The following is a 15665-nucleotide window of genomic DNA, read 5'->3' on the forward strand; positions in this document are numbered from 1 at the left end:
AAAAAGTAGGAGGAGTCCTGCCCGTACCTTCACACTGGGCAGGCTGCGGAGCTGCCTGGATAGAGAAGAGCCTTTCCAAGCTGTCCCATAAACAGAGGAAACAATTTAGAGCAAGTGGGGAGTAAAAGAAGAATCCCAAACGTGAGTCACAATTCATTTTCCTGGATCAGTGTAGCTGTGCTTCCCCTCTAATGCAGGGCAGTCTGCAAAGCTGCAATATGGTTCTAAATAGATGAGACAGAAAATGAGTGGGAAGAGTGAAGTTGTATTAACCATTGAGTGGTCTTTAGTATAATAAAGAAATTGTTTTTCCTTAGTAGGTAAAGACAAGCGATATAATTCACTGCGTAAAAGAAGAGAAGACTCCTGGCAGCTTGGCACCTGCACTAATGAAGCCAATACCCTTATATACTTTCTCTTTTTGGCTGGTTCTCTTTTTGGCTGGCTTCCTTGGCTTATGCATTACTAACAGGTTTGTGAGAAGTCAGAAGAACCATACGCTAATTTTCACCAGGGAAAGCACAATTCGCAACTGCAGCTGCTTGGCAGATATCCGTGATTGTGATTACAGCCTGGCAAACTTGATGTGCAATTGTAAAACGGTGTTACCTTCTACCATGGAGAAAACGAGCTACAACAGCGACCTGACCATTTGGTTCACAGACGCCTCTGGGCTGGAGATGCTCCTTAACTTTACAAGGGTGTGTGATTTGAAGCTCTCCTTCTGCGGCACCACTCCTCTCCCAACAGAATACTTGACCATCTGGGGACTGCGAAAGCTCCGGGTAAACAACAAGGTCAAGGGACAATTTCCAGAGCAGAGTGTAACCATCTATAGTAGCAGCAACAACGAGAAAGGGGACCCACTTGCAGTGCACAACCGAGACAGGCAAATGTTTGTATATATTTCTTTTCTGGATACCTCTCTTTTCAATGGATATTCTTTGCTGAAATCCTACAGTGTGGAAAATGTTTCTAGTATCACAGAGCACTTTCCTAGCCTGCTACACTCTGATGTTTTCTCAATGTCAGATAACGAGAGCTATGTTGTAACATTCATTTACTGAGCTGTTTAACACACTCAGCAGCTGGAGACATGGTACCTGCTAAGAGAAAGATGGGACTTCTGTAAATCTATTTGGTTTGGCCAGGAAAAGCCATTATGAGGTGGGCAGTTTTGACTATGATAGCACTCTACCAGGAGGTATTTAAAATGATGCAGATTCATCAAATCAATTCAGTATGCACTGTCTTAATGATCAAAGAAAACGTGAAACAACTGTTTTAGAAATTATCAGTATACATTCTGTTTATATATTGTATTCTAAGAATTGAAATCTGCTGCCAATTTGTTTTGAGGGTGTGTCTTACTCAGACAGAAAAAGACATAACCAAGCACCTCCAGCTGTAAAACAACCTGAGCCTCCTGTAGAATCAGTTGGGTTGGATGGGACCTTGGGAGGTCTCCAGCCCAACCTCCTGCCCAAAGCAGGGCCAGCTCTGGGATCAGACCAGGCTGCTCAGGGCTGGGTCCAGGTGGGTCTTGAAAACCTCCAAGGACGGAGCCTGCACAACTCCTCTGAGCAACCTGCTCCACTGCCTGTCTGTCCTCATGGGGAAATTTTTTTCATCATATTAAATTGGAATCTCCCTCTTGTTCAATTTGTGACCCATCTTGTTTTCCCAGCATGCACCTCCATAAAAAGGCTGTCTCTGTCTTCTCAGAAACCTCTTCCTATGTATGGGAAGGTTGCTTTTAGGCCCCCCTTCCCCCCCCCCCCCCTTCTCCAGGCTGAACAATCTCAGTTTCCTCACCCTTTTCTCAGTTATGTGCTCCAGCCCTGACTGCCCTGGGGGCCCTCCACTGGACTTGTTCCAGTTGGTCTGTATCTTTCTTGTACTGAGGGGCTCAAAACCGCATGCAGTACTCAAGGTGTAGACTACAGAGCCGAGGAAAGGGAAATAATCCCTTCCCTTGATCTCCTGGCTGTGTTCCTGTTAATATAGCCCAGGGTGCTGCTGGCCGTTTTTGCTGCCAGGGCACACTGCTGGCTACTGTTTAGCTTGCTGTCCTCCAGGCCCCCAGGGCCTTGTCTGCAGAGCTGCTCCCAGCCAGTATAAATGCACAGGATTATTCCTTCCTGGGGCAGGGCTTTGAATTTGTCACTGTTAAATTTCATGAGGTTCCTGTCAGCTCAGTCAGTAAATTTGCAAAATGTATAAGCTTGACAGGTGATGGGTGCCTTGTAAACAACAGGGAACATTCATGAATTTCTGAAGCTGTGGGGTCTAGGAAGGGGAGCACTGGCCCAAAGGTGTAATGGCTTCAATTCCCAGCCTTGCTGGTAGCCTAGGATAAACACTTCCCTTTCTGAGTCTCAGGAAAACATCTATAAAACAGGAACAATGTCAGTGACCACCTTTGTAATGCGCTTTGAGACCTTTCAATTAAAAGTGCTGTGTAATAATTTGGTATCAGTTATCACTGTAAGATAAATGTACTGGATCTTTTATTTTTTGTTTACATTGAGATAGCCTTTATTAGGCAGTATTTTCATATACAGTCCTTCAAAGCCCATGTTAGAAATATTTGCCTTGGAAAAAAAAAATAGGACATTATGTGATGCAGTTATGACTCCATATTAAGACTGTGTAAGATGATAAGGGAAATAAATTAATTTGGGCTTCACATAAGCTTTGGAGATAGAAAGACCTAACATTAATTGAAATAATAGTCTTGGCTGCATCAACACAGATGACTCAAAGACCTGGTAAGCTGATTCCATGTTACGTTTCTTCTTTCTCTTGGGCAGTTTTGGGGGTCTGGCATGTTTGCAAGTTACTCAGAGATGAACTGAGAGTGATGGGTTGCCCTTGCCCTTCGCTACTCAATCAGAGTTGGGAATGGTCCGCTTGGGCTGGATAACATAGCCTTGTATGCAAGCAGGGCAGGGTTATGCGCTCTGCATCCAACCACAGAGCATAACTAAAGGTGCATCTGTGAGAGGACCATGCCCCTGTGTTCCCTATCACACAATGGGTCCACCCCTGGCTGGGTGCTGTGGGTAGGAGGCCCTGCATTTTAATTATGTGACAGTGGATGCCCAGTCATGTGACAGGGTATTCTTACCCCACACACACCATGGGAAGGAACTGGGCAAGAAGCCACCTGACAGGGGAGATACCATGCTCATGAAGGTGTTTTTCCCAAGGGAAAAGCTTGTCTCTTGCACTTTGGGTATGCTGACTCTTGCCATTTCCCCAAATGCAGGAAATTTGCCTACTTTTTTGTGATAATGGCAAACTCTGTTCATGTTCTCCCCTATGAGAAAGGAAAAAACCTCCATCAGATGACTCTTATCTGATAAGGGAGGCCAGGCTGCTGGCAGACATGTAGCAAGCAATTTTCAGCCACATTGTAGGAGAAAATTGCCATCCTCTGAAAAACATAGGACAGGACAATTTGTATGGCCCAAAGTCTGCTCCTTGCCCATATTTGCAGGTTTCACACACTTCTGTGAGGTGTGATTAAGCCTGGGATACATGCAAATAGTAGAATAAAGGATTTGGGAGAGCAAATCTTAACAGTCTTGCATTGCCAATGAAGGATTTCAAGAACTCTTTTTCTCTCGACCTGGGATAAAACACAGGTACGGAGGGGAGCAGTTATTAAAATTCTGGGGAATCAATTAATTTGTTTCAACAACTTTAAACAAAGCCTTTTCCTAGAACTGTAATCAATGAGGGAGTCTTCTGCTAGGAAAGACAAATTAATTTTTCAGAATACTTAAGTACACTCATACCTTCAATACTGTGAGCTTTCCCACTGAAATCAACAATGCTACTATTGAAGTAATGGGGTCTATTTGCAATAGCAAATTAACAGATTTAAGCACATGGGTGTTTGAAGGCTGGAGACTGAACTCAATTTAACTCAACTGGAGAGCTATTAAATCAGGTTCTGAAAAGCCTTAGTTTCATCTGTCAGCACCCTGGTGACAAACTGTAAGCCTTCTCCAAAGTCTTAACGGATAAATCAATAATATTGCTAGTGATCTTGATAACTCTCATTATTATGTCACAAGTTACAAAATGGTTAGGTTTTTTCTTAGTCACATATCCAGAAGCTGCAGTCTAGCTGACAGAGATGGCAGGGTAGGAGTGCTTGGGAGGGGTGTCTAAGCAAGTTACATCCCTGGAATGTATTACAAGCAGAGGCAAATAATTCATATTGGCTGTCCGGGAAATCCCATCCTCCAACTGTCTGAGCAAGAGTACTAACACTGCCCTCTCCTCTCAAACTGGCTAGCGAGTAATCCTGCACAGGATACTTTTGTAAAAATGAAAAACAGAGCTGGCATACACAAATATATTAATTCATAGATGTTATCAACCCTCTCCTAAAAAACTAGTAAAATTAAACCTAAATCATTTTCAGTGAATTCACTAACTCTGAGAATCTGCTGCCCTCTAGTAAAAAAAGTGCTGAATAACACTGTTACTGCTTGAAATTCACACACACAGCAGTAACTAGGAACGGGATTCCAGCCTTGTTGGGAAGAAAATGCGAGGTTAATAAACCCATGGGCTTTCTAATGTTGTCAAAACTTTTTATGCTGTAATGTTTTGAATAGGGATCATGTAAAAGACATCTTATTCCTGTACCCAGCTAAGCACTGCAGCAATTTTCTGGCAACTGGGAAAAATCCTCCTCTGAATTCAATGAGGAGTAGCATCTGCAGCATCAGTATTGCACTAGCCTTTGCGATTCATCTGTCCTTCTCCAGCAGATACTGAGAACCAGATTCTCCCAGTTTCCAACTTTATATGGCTTTGTCACAAAAAGCTTTCAGAATTTCTTCAGAGCAATGCACATAAAGTGTATATCACATATGTTGTGAGCTTTATTAGTTCTGCTCATGAAGGTTTGTCTGCAGGTGAACTATATGCAGCAGTACATTTAACATCATACTGCAGAAATAATTACATGATTTTGTGAATGTTTTAAAGCCCAGTGTAAGATACTTTGACTAAGCAATGCTCCAAAATTTAGTATTAGCTGAAATATCAGCAACCTAAAGTGCTTGATAATATATTTACAGCAACTAATATTTGCATACAGAATGGTTTCAGTCTTTATATATCAAGCTCAACCTGTGTTTGCCACAGCCTTTAATCTTGATGCATGACTTTTGGATAAGCCAACCAATGGAATTTGAGCTGATTTTTTTCATATCAGAAAAAAAATGGACATGAAAACTGTAAATTTATACTTTTCCTTCCTGGTAATTCTGGCGTAACTTTGGGGACGTCGATACAGATTGAAAACAGCACAAAAGTAGTGCAGCAGCTTCCATAGCTTTGCACAGAGCCAGCTAAGCCTCCTGCACCTCTTTTTCTACAAAATCCAGCAGTGATTGGCAGAGTTGCAAGGAAGTCTAGCTTTCTTGATATTGGGGGAAGGCTGAAAAGAAGTTCCTCCACTTTCCAACACTTGTACTCAGAGGGACTGTCTTTAAAAACACCCCCTGACCTTTTGGCATCTGTCACTAAATTAATGATTTTTTCTCTTAGTGAAAGCAGGAGCCACTGAGGCCAGTTAGACTCACTTCTTCCTCACATGCCCCCAGTCAAGATAAAACCACTTCCCAAAGGCCCCTGCATGTCAAAGGGGCTATTATTTAGCACTGGTAAAGAGGACCACCGTGTTATTTTCCCCTCTGTAAGACAGAAGCCCAAATTTCCTCAGAGAGTACAGGTGCTTCCAGGCAGAGGCTCGGCAGAGCAGGTGAGAGACACGGGGGCACGCAGCCCCACTCAGACACCAGGTAAAGCCTGAGGAGAGCGTTTGGACGGCGGCGGCAATGACCGGGGCGAGGACGCTGCGCGGATGCTCGCAGTCCCTCTCCGTTAGCACCCAGCAAAAAAGCGCTGCGCTGCCTCGCCCCGACACTCTCGCCGTTATCAGGCTGCTGTGGAAAGGGCAGCCACGGGCACGGAGAGACGGAGGCACCCCCTCTCCGCGATGGCGCACTTTCAAAAGAGCCGCGCTCCGCCCCTCCCCCGCCGCGCGGCCCACGTGACCCGCGGCACCGCCCGGCGCCCCCGCAGCGACACAAGATGGCGGCAGCGGCCGACGGGAAGGGGGCGTGTCGGGCAGCGAGACGGGCCGCTCTGGCCGCGCCTCTCTATGCTCCCCGGCGGGCGCGCTCTGCCCGCCGCCCCGCCGCCGCTCTATGGTCGGCGGGCGGCTCGGCGCAGCGGGCGGGCCGAGGCGGGCGGCGGGCGGCAGGGGGCGCTGTGGCGGGCGGCGCGCCGGGGATCATGCTCGGGCGGCCGGGCCTGGGCCTCGGCGCGGGACGGCGGAGGGCGGCGGCGCGGCGCGGCGCGGGGGGTCGGAGCCTGGCGGCATGTTCCGCAAGGCGCGGCGGGTGAACGTGCGGAAGCGGAACGACTCGGAGGAGGAGGACGAGGAGCGCGACGAGGAGCCGCCTCAGGAGCCGGTGGCGGCGGGAGCCGCGGCGGGGGGGGACGGGCCTGGCGAGGCCGCCATGGCCCTGGCGGCGGCGGCGGCGGCGGCGGCGCCCGGGCTCCTGCCGCTGCCTAGCGGCTGCGTCCCCCTCGCCCTACCCGGCAGCCCCGCCGCCTTCGCCTGCGCGGCGAGCTACGGCGCGGCGCTGGGGCTGGGGCTGGGTTTGGCGGGCGGCGGCGCCGGCCTGGGGGCGCTCCCGCCGCCCGCCCTGCTGCCGCCGCCGCCGCAGCAGCAACAGCAGCAACAGCAGCAGGGCAACGGGCTGCCGGGGGCCGGGCGCGCCAAGGAGAAGAAGCGGGCGCGGGAGCACAGAGAGGCGCCGCGGGCCAGCCTGCTCAGCTTCCAGGACGAGGAGGAGGGTGAGCGGCGGCTGCCCGCCGGGCCGGCCCGGGCCCGCAGCTTATTGTTTTATTTCCCAGCGGTGTGTGTTATGCCCCCCCGGGCCCTTCCCCCGCTGGATCCTGCTTTGGCGGTGACACGGCTTTGCCCGTGCGCGCTGGCGGCGCCTGGCCGCGCTGGGCCTGCGCGACCCTGGGCCCAGCCTCTGCCCCCCTCCGTAACCTGCCCCTGCAGCCCTCAGGGGCTGCTGGTTTTCCCCCCAAATCGTTGCGGTGGCATTGCGTGGCGCTGGTTTCCTTCCCGTGCGGCCGGCGCTCGCAGGCCGTGTCAGGTGGCTCGTTGTCCTAGCGGGCTCCTCGTGAAATCACTGGTGTTTGGGTGCGGGGTTAGGCCACGAGGATTGAGCTCCCTGAATAGCAAAAGTGGCCGAACGCTTTTCAGGCCCCAGCGTTCAGAAAAATAGCACGGCTGTGTGATAGCCCTGTTGTGATGCTCTTTGCCTGCAGGGGAGTTAGTAAGCATTTTGAATTTTGTTCTTTTTAAATAAAAAGGACTACCCTTGTAATCAGTGGAACTTGGATTCTAAGGCTTGTAGCTTAAAATCTTGAGAGAAATATTGTAATTACAGTATTTACTTGGAAAAAGAAACTTGGATTTCCTACATCAGACTTTGACTTTTTGATGCAGTTTAGTTCTTTGACTTATTGAATACCTTTTGGTAGGCTGTAGTTCTGCAGGCATTTAAACTGGTAGTACAATCAAAAAAATGTGTTTCTGAACTGCTAGCCATTAGTTGTACTGACACGTGTATATGTGTGATTGTAAAGGAACGTTAACCTAAAACATTTGGGCTTCTTGCTGGTTTTTTTCAAATTTGGGGTCACAGTGGAGGATCAGCTGTTACAGAGAGGTTTCCTATGGTCAGATAAAAGCAGGCCATGAGTGCACACTTTTGTGTAACTTCAGCCTTGCTTTGTGTGGCTGTGCTGTGAGTGAGATGCACTTGAAAAATAACATAACAAAAAGCAAGGTAGGCATGAATGTCCAAAGAAACAGTATTGGACTGTTTTTGCCACAGTAATGCAAGCGTAAAGTTACATCAAACTATGTTTTTAGTGGTACTTATTAAGTTGTTCTAGGCACAAAATTAAGAGATTCAGTAGGTAGGTATACTACTTTGCAGGTCTAATGTAATATCTTTCAACTTCTCTTTTAAAGAAACTGAAGAAGTTTTTAAAGTGAAGAAGTCAAGTTACAGCAAAAAGATTGTAAAACAACTGAAGAAAGAGTACAAAGAAGATCTTGAAAAATCAAAAGTTAGAACAGAGGTCAATTCTCCAACAGATGGTAACTGCAATACTAACAGTAACTTTTATTAATGGCAAAGATTAAGTATTGTAAATACAAATGACTTGTTTTCAGGATGAATTGTCAGTCTTTTTTACAGGATGAAGCGTTCAGAACGGAGAGCATAGAGCATGCATTAAATATGTTTGTTTGAACCTCGCAAATGTTGGTTTGAAGCTGGTAGCATTCTTTGAATCTTTCTGATGTGGAAATGAATGTAGAAAGATGAAACTTTTCACAAAGCTTACATACACAGTTGTCAGCAGACCTCAGTAGTTTTTGTTTTTCAACTCTGTTTATTTTTGTCAGATGAGTTCCTCTTAATAATTAGTTTAGAACTGCAGCTCGTGCTTATCTGATAGAACGTGTCCTTGTAATGCAGCTTCTCAAAAGGGAAAATTATGGGGTGAGCAGTGTGGTGTTCTTTGTTATTAAGTGAATTATTCAATGGCTACGTGTTTCAGGAATGGGACCTTAAAGTAGGGAATAGTTGATGATTGAGATGACAGGATAGAAGTGTTGGAACAGAAGGATCTTTTAACAATGTGCGGTACTCCATATCTTGGAATAAAGCCTGGGATTTCAGCTTCATTGTTCTTCTGCTGTTGGTTTTTGGAAAGCCCGTTGCCAAAGTGTAAAGGTTGCTTTTCCTCTTCCAGTTGGTTCATGTACAGAGTGATAACCTGCTACCCCATGAGCACAAGTGCAAGGCTTATGATCTAAAAGTTGCAGGGATACCTGAAGTGCATGAGAGTTGAACATGGTCCCATGTAGAAATTTGCCTTTTTTAATCACAAAACTCTAATTCTAATAACAAATAATTTGTTATTAGAATGTTTAACTTGCCTGTACAGTGGTACTGGGTGTCAGCAGAAACAGAAAGGATGATTTCTGTGGCTAACACTCAGATGATCTGTGCAAAGCTGGATCTTCATTCTTGCTTTTGCCACAAGACTCTGTATTATGCTGGGTGAGTCAAGTAAGATGTGCTTATTTTCTGTTTATCTGTTTTATGGTATCTGTAGTTGGCTTGGATACAGTGCAGAGACCTCATGGCTGCTACTGAATCAGTCGTCTGGATTCTCTAAACAAATGTTACAAAATGCTAAACTCAAATTTGGATAACACAGCTTGGATTGGGTAGCCATATTTACTATGCATTTTTTTTACATAGTGTTTGTACCTGCTGCCTGTATTTGAATATTAACCACCTAACGTAGGGTAATGTTGCACTCCCTGCCCAGGAAAACAAAAGGTCCTTTTGAAGTGAATCTGGTTTTGTGCAAAGATTTGGTGCAACACAGGCAAGATACACACTGAACAATGGGATTAGGGAAAAATTAAGTACTAAACAGTAGTTTATACTGGGCCACGTATATGATGGCAACCTACTGCTGTTATCAACCATTCCATTAAAGCAAATAGTGGAAGTCTTGAGTTGAAGAGTTTTAATCATATGGCTGAAACATCTCTAACGAATATCTTATATTCATTTGCACTGTTGCTTTCTAATTACTTGCATAAGAGTCTGTGTGAAGGTTGTACACATTATCTTAATTTTTGGGTTCCCTCACTTTTTTAATATTTGGCTATACATAGAATGCTTAATGGTTTGGGGATGTCTGCTTTGCCAGACTTCATTTCGAGAGGATCTCAGTGACTAATAAAATACACTTTTTGTGTTGTGGTTACATCCCTAAATAATGAAATTAATATTTAACATTTTCATTTAATTTTTACTTTGAGTTGTTAGATCTTAAAAATGTTTTTGAATGATCTTTACAAAAGAGAGTAAAAGGTGGGCTTTGTTGTCTTAACAGTCGAGCCATCTCTAGAAAAAACAGGACTGACCAAGGATATAAGTCAAGAAGATGGGACTGCAAACAGTGAACAAGGTGAAGAAGAAATGGAAGTTGAAAGCGAGAAGGAAGAAGAAAAACCAAAAGCTGGTGGGGCATTTTCAAGTGCTCTGTCGTCGCTGAATGTTCTCCGCCCAGGTGGGTTTTTGTAATATGTCTGTTATATTGAGAAATGCTTTAGCCAGCAGTTACAGCAGACTGGTATATTTGAGGGATTAAGAAATATTTTTTAGCAATGTAGCCAGCATCTGAGAATTCAGGAAACCCCTGTTTTCCAAGGCTGCTCAATTTTGCAAACCTTATGGGAGAAACTGCTGCAGTACAGAATGCTTAATCTTCATGTCAAAACCGAGAACTTATCTCTCAACGTGATAATAAACTAATAGGATTTAGATTCAGGATAGGTTTCTCAATGTGAATTTTAACTGCTTTCAGTTAAAACTTTGTCTTCAATTTGAATGTCTCAGTTACAGGTACCTCAAATCTTTTTTACTTCGTTCTGTCTAATGAGGTTCTTGTCAGGCCCTGAGGCCAAAGAAATCACTTTGAGAAAATGTTTTTTTAGGTAGTTTAACTACTTGTTAGCTAACTTATGTGGTAGCCTGCTCCCCAATACAAACTTCCTCTGCATGTCCTCAGTCCATAGACTTGACTGTATTTCACAGAGTGTAATAACACAAGGAAAAAGAATTTCTCTAGTTGACTCTCAAATCTTTTTCCCATTAAGGGGTAATTGCAAAGAAGTGCAGCATATATATTATTTTGTCTCTAAAGATACTCCTGGTTTGAGTAGACTCTGTCATTTCAGGTATAAAGAGAATCTGAACTTTAATCTTTTGTGTGTACCTAATCAAAGTAGTGGTAGAATTCTTGATGTTTCAAAAAAATTATTTTGGGGGGCCATTCTGTATATGATAAATGCAAGTTGCATTAATTTTCTTACTAGCTATTTTGGTAGTTTTTTAGGTCTGCTTTTCTTATTTCTTCTCAACTGTACAGTCTTCTTATATTATCTCTGTCCTATTTGGTGTCCCGTTGATCTCTAAGCTATTGTCATCTATTGAAATGGCTGGGTTTTTAAATGCCTCCCCCAACTCCCCTTCCCCCTACCTGCAAATAAGAGTTAGGAGCAGGATCGGATCAAGGAGTGGCATAGCCAAGAACCTTATTGCCTTCCTCCCCTTGCAGTAGTCAGCCCCTGTAAAAGGCTTCCTCTTCTCTAGGAGTATTTCCCGTAGGGACATTAGGCTCCTGTGGCATGTGAGCTGATGGAAGCAGAGCAAACTGTTTTGGGAGGAAACCCAACTTTGAGACTTACAGGCCTGAAATGTTGCATCTGTAGCTTATAATTTGCTTGCAAATGTCGCTCTCGCTCTGTCGCGCGCTCTCGCTCGCTCTGTCGCGCGCTCTCGCTCTGTCTCTCTGGCGCGCTCTCGCTCTGTCACATTCTTTGCTGTTTGCAAAGAAGAGTTGGTAGGGTGGCAGAGAGAAGTAATAAGGAGTCATGGTTTTTTAACGGTACAAACATCTGTCTCTAGGAGAAATTCCAGATGCTGCTTTTATTCATGCCGCTAGGAAAAAGCGTCAAATGGCTCGTGAACTTGGAGACTTTACACCTGTTGACAGTGAACCAGGTAAAAGCCGCCTTGTTCGAGAAGACGAAAATGATGCCAGTGATGATGAAGATGATGATGAGAAGAGGAGGATAGTTTTTACAGTGAAGGAGAAATCCCAAAGGCAAAAGATTGCTGAGGAAATAGGTAATATCTTCTCAGAAGGACAGTTGCATAGCTGATAAATATTCACACTGTTTTCATTGCAGTTGCTCCCTTTCAGTGTTCTTAAACAACGCATTTTTCAAACACCAAAATACCTATCAGGATCATAATCTATGTAGCATACAATACTTACTAGATGTGAATCTGGAAATATATTCCTTTTTTTTTTTTATTTTCCGCATAAAGAAATCTGCTTATAAAATTTGCATGCACAAACCAAGTTCCCATGCTAGAAACACACAGGTCTACCAAGTCTTATGCAAGCTTGCACGTAGAAGCAATTATTATGTGATTAGTATTGGTCCTGTGTTGGGTTTTTTTTCTGCTTTTTTTTTAGGAAGTGTATATAGTTATCAGAAGAGCATTTGTTCTTCAATGTAGCATTCTGCTTGCTGGCAAGCAGGTAAAATAATCTTCGACAAAAGTATTTTTAAAATGTAGGTTTATAGTATTAGAGAGCTTTACCAACAGTTGATTGCAAATATATCCATTGGATTTTTGAAATGAAACGTCCATGATAATACTTCAGACTAGCACCCTTAGCTCCTTATGAAGAGGGAGGGAGAATGCACTGAACTCCATGTTCCCAGTGGAGCATGTCTTTCAGCATGGCCCTTACTATGAATATATTCTCCTTTTTGTTACCTGTTTGTTTTACTCGGGTTCAGGTATTGAGGGAAGTGACGATGAAGCCCTGGTGACAGGGGAGCAGGATGAAGAACTCAGTAGATGGGAGCAAGAACAGATACGGAAAGGAATCAACATACCTCAGGCATGTACTTAGTCGTGAACCTTTTCTGTTTTGTTTTTGCATATATTGGCTAAATTCATTACAAACTTGGGTAGTTTACAGAAGGCAGTTTGATCTGAGAAGATTAGTGTGGAATTTCTGATGTTCTTTAAAATGAAGTGAGAATTTACATTTTAAGTGTCCAGTGGTATTTGTTTTTTTAGTCCCTCTCTGTTCTAAATTAGGTATTCATCATTTTTTGTGCTGTTAACCAGCATTTATTTGCAGCCTAGAATAGAGCTAGAATAATGCCACTTTGAAAAGACCTTTGTTCCTATTTATCAGTGGGTTTGTAGAGTCTGTGCTGTAACAATGTGTACTACTTTGCTGTTGCTGTCTTATGTTGCAGCATAAACTTAGAGCTGGAATTTGTAGCAGGTTCTGCCATATGTCTGTACAGTTCATTTAAGTCCTGGTGATAATTACATTAATATGTATCTGCCTACATTTTTCATTTTGCAAGGTTTGAGATGTGAAACAACAAGTTTTTCGTTTCTTTAAAGTCTAATACAGTATGATCACATGCCATCTTTCTGTAGGTTCAACCAAGTCAGCCTGCTGAAGTGAATAATTTGTACTACCAGAACACTTACCAGACACTGTCTTATGGTTCATCATATGGCATTCCATACACTTACGCTGCATATGGATCATCGGAAACCAAGTCTCAAAAAACAGATAATACAGTTCCTTTCAAAACTCCCAGTAATGAGATGACTCCTGTTACTATTGATTTGGTAAAGAAACAGCTTAAAGACAGGTAGGACAGACCATCTTTCTAGACTTAAAGACCTGTTCCCTAGCTTTCTGTTCCTCAGGCACCTTTTAGTCTCGGTGAGCAAATGCAGAGTTTCATCGCTGGAAAAGTACCGACTGGCACATCCATTAACAAAAACCAAAAAACAAACAAAAAAACCCCCAAAGTGAAGATGACATTGACACTTTGTTCGAAAATCTCCTCGGATTGCTTCTCTGGAAGTGAAGCTTTAAATATGTGGCCATTGATCTTGTTGAAGACAGGTCTGAGTTGCATCTTCTGGACACTGCACAATCTTATAGTCAAGAATTGAAAGGCCAGTGAGGTCTTTAGCTTGTCAAGTAACATCCTTTTAAACTGTAAATCAGATTTTTCCCCTGAATAGGTAGAGAATTTAGATTTTAGTCTGAACAGGTTTTTTTTGGTTTAAACATTGTAATCTGCTTGTCAGGTACGGAAAAGGTCCTACTGAATGAACAACCCAGCTGCAGGGAGAAATCGTTTGTAATGAACAGCTTGCCCTTTACTTGTCCTCAAAATTGGTTTGTATGCCCCTTGTAGTATTACAGACTTTGTTAGTCAGTCAGGTTACTAGAGGAAGAAGATGGCTTTTTGTGAATTATATTTCGTATACTTTTTTGATAGGTGAACCATAAAACCTTCCTCCCTGCTTTTCCTTTAGGGTCAGTCTTGTGGTGTTCTAAGGGCTTTCAATTCCTGTGGAAGTTTGTAGGAGTTGACTAAGCTGAGTACATTGCACTGCCTAGCTAATTAATTTAAGCCATTAGCCTTGCTATTTAGGTAGAGAGGGCAGAAAGTGGCAAATTAAAGTTAGAGAATGTGTCTTTAAAATATTTCCCATATATAGACCTGGAACTTGCAATGTGTGTTTAATATCTCAACAGTCTGAAATACATAGACTTTTGGATGTAAATTTGATATTTATTCATTGCCCCTCAGGTTGGACTCTATGAAAGAATTGCACAAAGCTAATCGGCAGCAATATGAGAAACATCAGCAAAGCCGAGAGGACTCTACCAAGGCAATTGAAAGATTAGAAGGGTCTTCTGGGGGTATTGGTGAACAGTATAAGTTTTTGCAAGAAATGCGAGGGTATGTCCAAGACTTGCTTGAGTGTTTCAGTGAAAAGGTAAGGATGCAAAAACATTCATCTTTTTTCAATTAAAAAAAAAAAATAGGGAATCGTAGTACATGCCAAACAACACAGCTCCCTTTTGAAAAAAGTCCCCTGAGAACATTTTCTTCTAAAGGTTTGGTTATTCAAGTGTTGAAAAGATAACTTTTCATCATGCTAAGTTGGCTATCAGAAAAGCTCTCTTTTACAGTAGGACAGATCGCTGGTGTATTTCCTGTTGGAACATAATGCTGACTCTAGATAATCTAAAAATGTTTTTAGGCTATCTATCTTTAGCATTATGGTAGATGATACGGCACTTGAACTTTACTCAGATTCTGCCCTTTGCATACGTTGGGTATCAGGCCAACAAATAGTTGGCCAAAAAAATGGGCTGAATTACAACACTGCTAGTTTCTGGAATGCTTTATAAACACAGTAACAAAAATTCATATTTTGTGTGTTACTGTAAACTTCCTCCTGCCAAACAATTTCACATTTGGTAGTACTCTGGTATTTGGAGGAGAAAAGTTCTAAAACTACTGTCACTGGCTGAAGCCACCCAAACTTAAAAGTATACACCTTCCATGCAGTACAATCCTCCTGTATATTTCTAACTTGAAAACTTAGTCTCTCTTCCTTATGCTATTCATTATGATTTAATTACTTAGTTTGATGTAAATAGTTAAATTAAATGGGTTGTTTCTCAATGAACTATTTAAATCTGGTAAATATATTAATTGATTACAGAAATCTTAAAATTCAGTTAGCAGTACAGACTATTCCTTCGTTGTCTTCTGACTTATTTCATACAGTAGTATGGTATCTTCTGATTACATTAGCTGCCAGAATTACGTGAGTTCAGTAGTTAAAATTACTGTTCTCCTTCACTTATCTTGGTAGGTGAGGAAGAAGAAAATAGAAGCATTCTGGTTGCTAATCAGTTATACAGTAGTTGTCCAATATTAATGGTCTTGGGAAATGCTCATCTTCAAACCTGTACACTAGAGAATCACCATCAGCCATGAACAAACCCATGGAAGTGTGGACCAGTTAATTCACTCAGCTCATTGATTAGTTATAATAAATGCTGTTCACTGAAGAAGCAGTATTCCTGAGCCTGTATTG

General features: G+C 43.1%; 2 protein-coding genes across 3 annotated transcripts in view; both read left to right on the forward strand.

Moving 5' to 3' along the window:
- Positions 1-389: 389 nt before the first annotated feature.
- On the forward strand, positions 390-1067 carry EPCIP (exosomal polycystin 1 interacting protein). Its single transcript, XM_013955276.2, has one exon. It carries the CDS (start codon positions 390-392, stop codon positions 1065-1067), a length of 678 nt encoding a protein of 225 aa, XP_013810730.1.
- Positions 1068-6379: 5312 nt separating this feature from the next.
- The window catches only part of PAXBP1 (PAX3 and PAX7 binding protein 1), a 28029-nt gene continuing 18743 nt past the window's right edge, over positions 6380-15665 (forward strand). For both annotated transcript variants that reach the window (XM_067299200.1, XM_067299207.1), the window contains exons 1-7: positions 6380-6891; positions 8090-8218; positions 10039-10215; positions 11616-11837; positions 12524-12627; positions 13185-13405; positions 14363-14552. In XM_067299200.1, the coding sequence (XP_067155301.1) occupies positions 6411-6891; positions 8090-8218; positions 10039-10215; positions 11616-11837; positions 12524-12627; positions 13185-13405; positions 14363-14552 (1524 nt within the window). In that variant the 5' untranslated portion in view covers positions 6380-6410. The remainder of the gene's footprint in view (positions 6892-8089; positions 8219-10038; positions 10216-11615; positions 11838-12523; positions 12628-13184; positions 13406-14362; positions 14553-15665) is intronic.

Source organism: Apteryx mantelli, chromosome 1 (genome assembly GCF_036417845.1).
Source record: "Apteryx mantelli isolate bAptMan1 chromosome 1, bAptMan1.hap1, whole genome shotgun sequence".
Classification (NCBI taxonomy): domain Eukaryota; kingdom Metazoa; phylum Chordata; class Aves; order Apterygiformes; family Apterygidae; genus Apteryx; species Apteryx mantelli.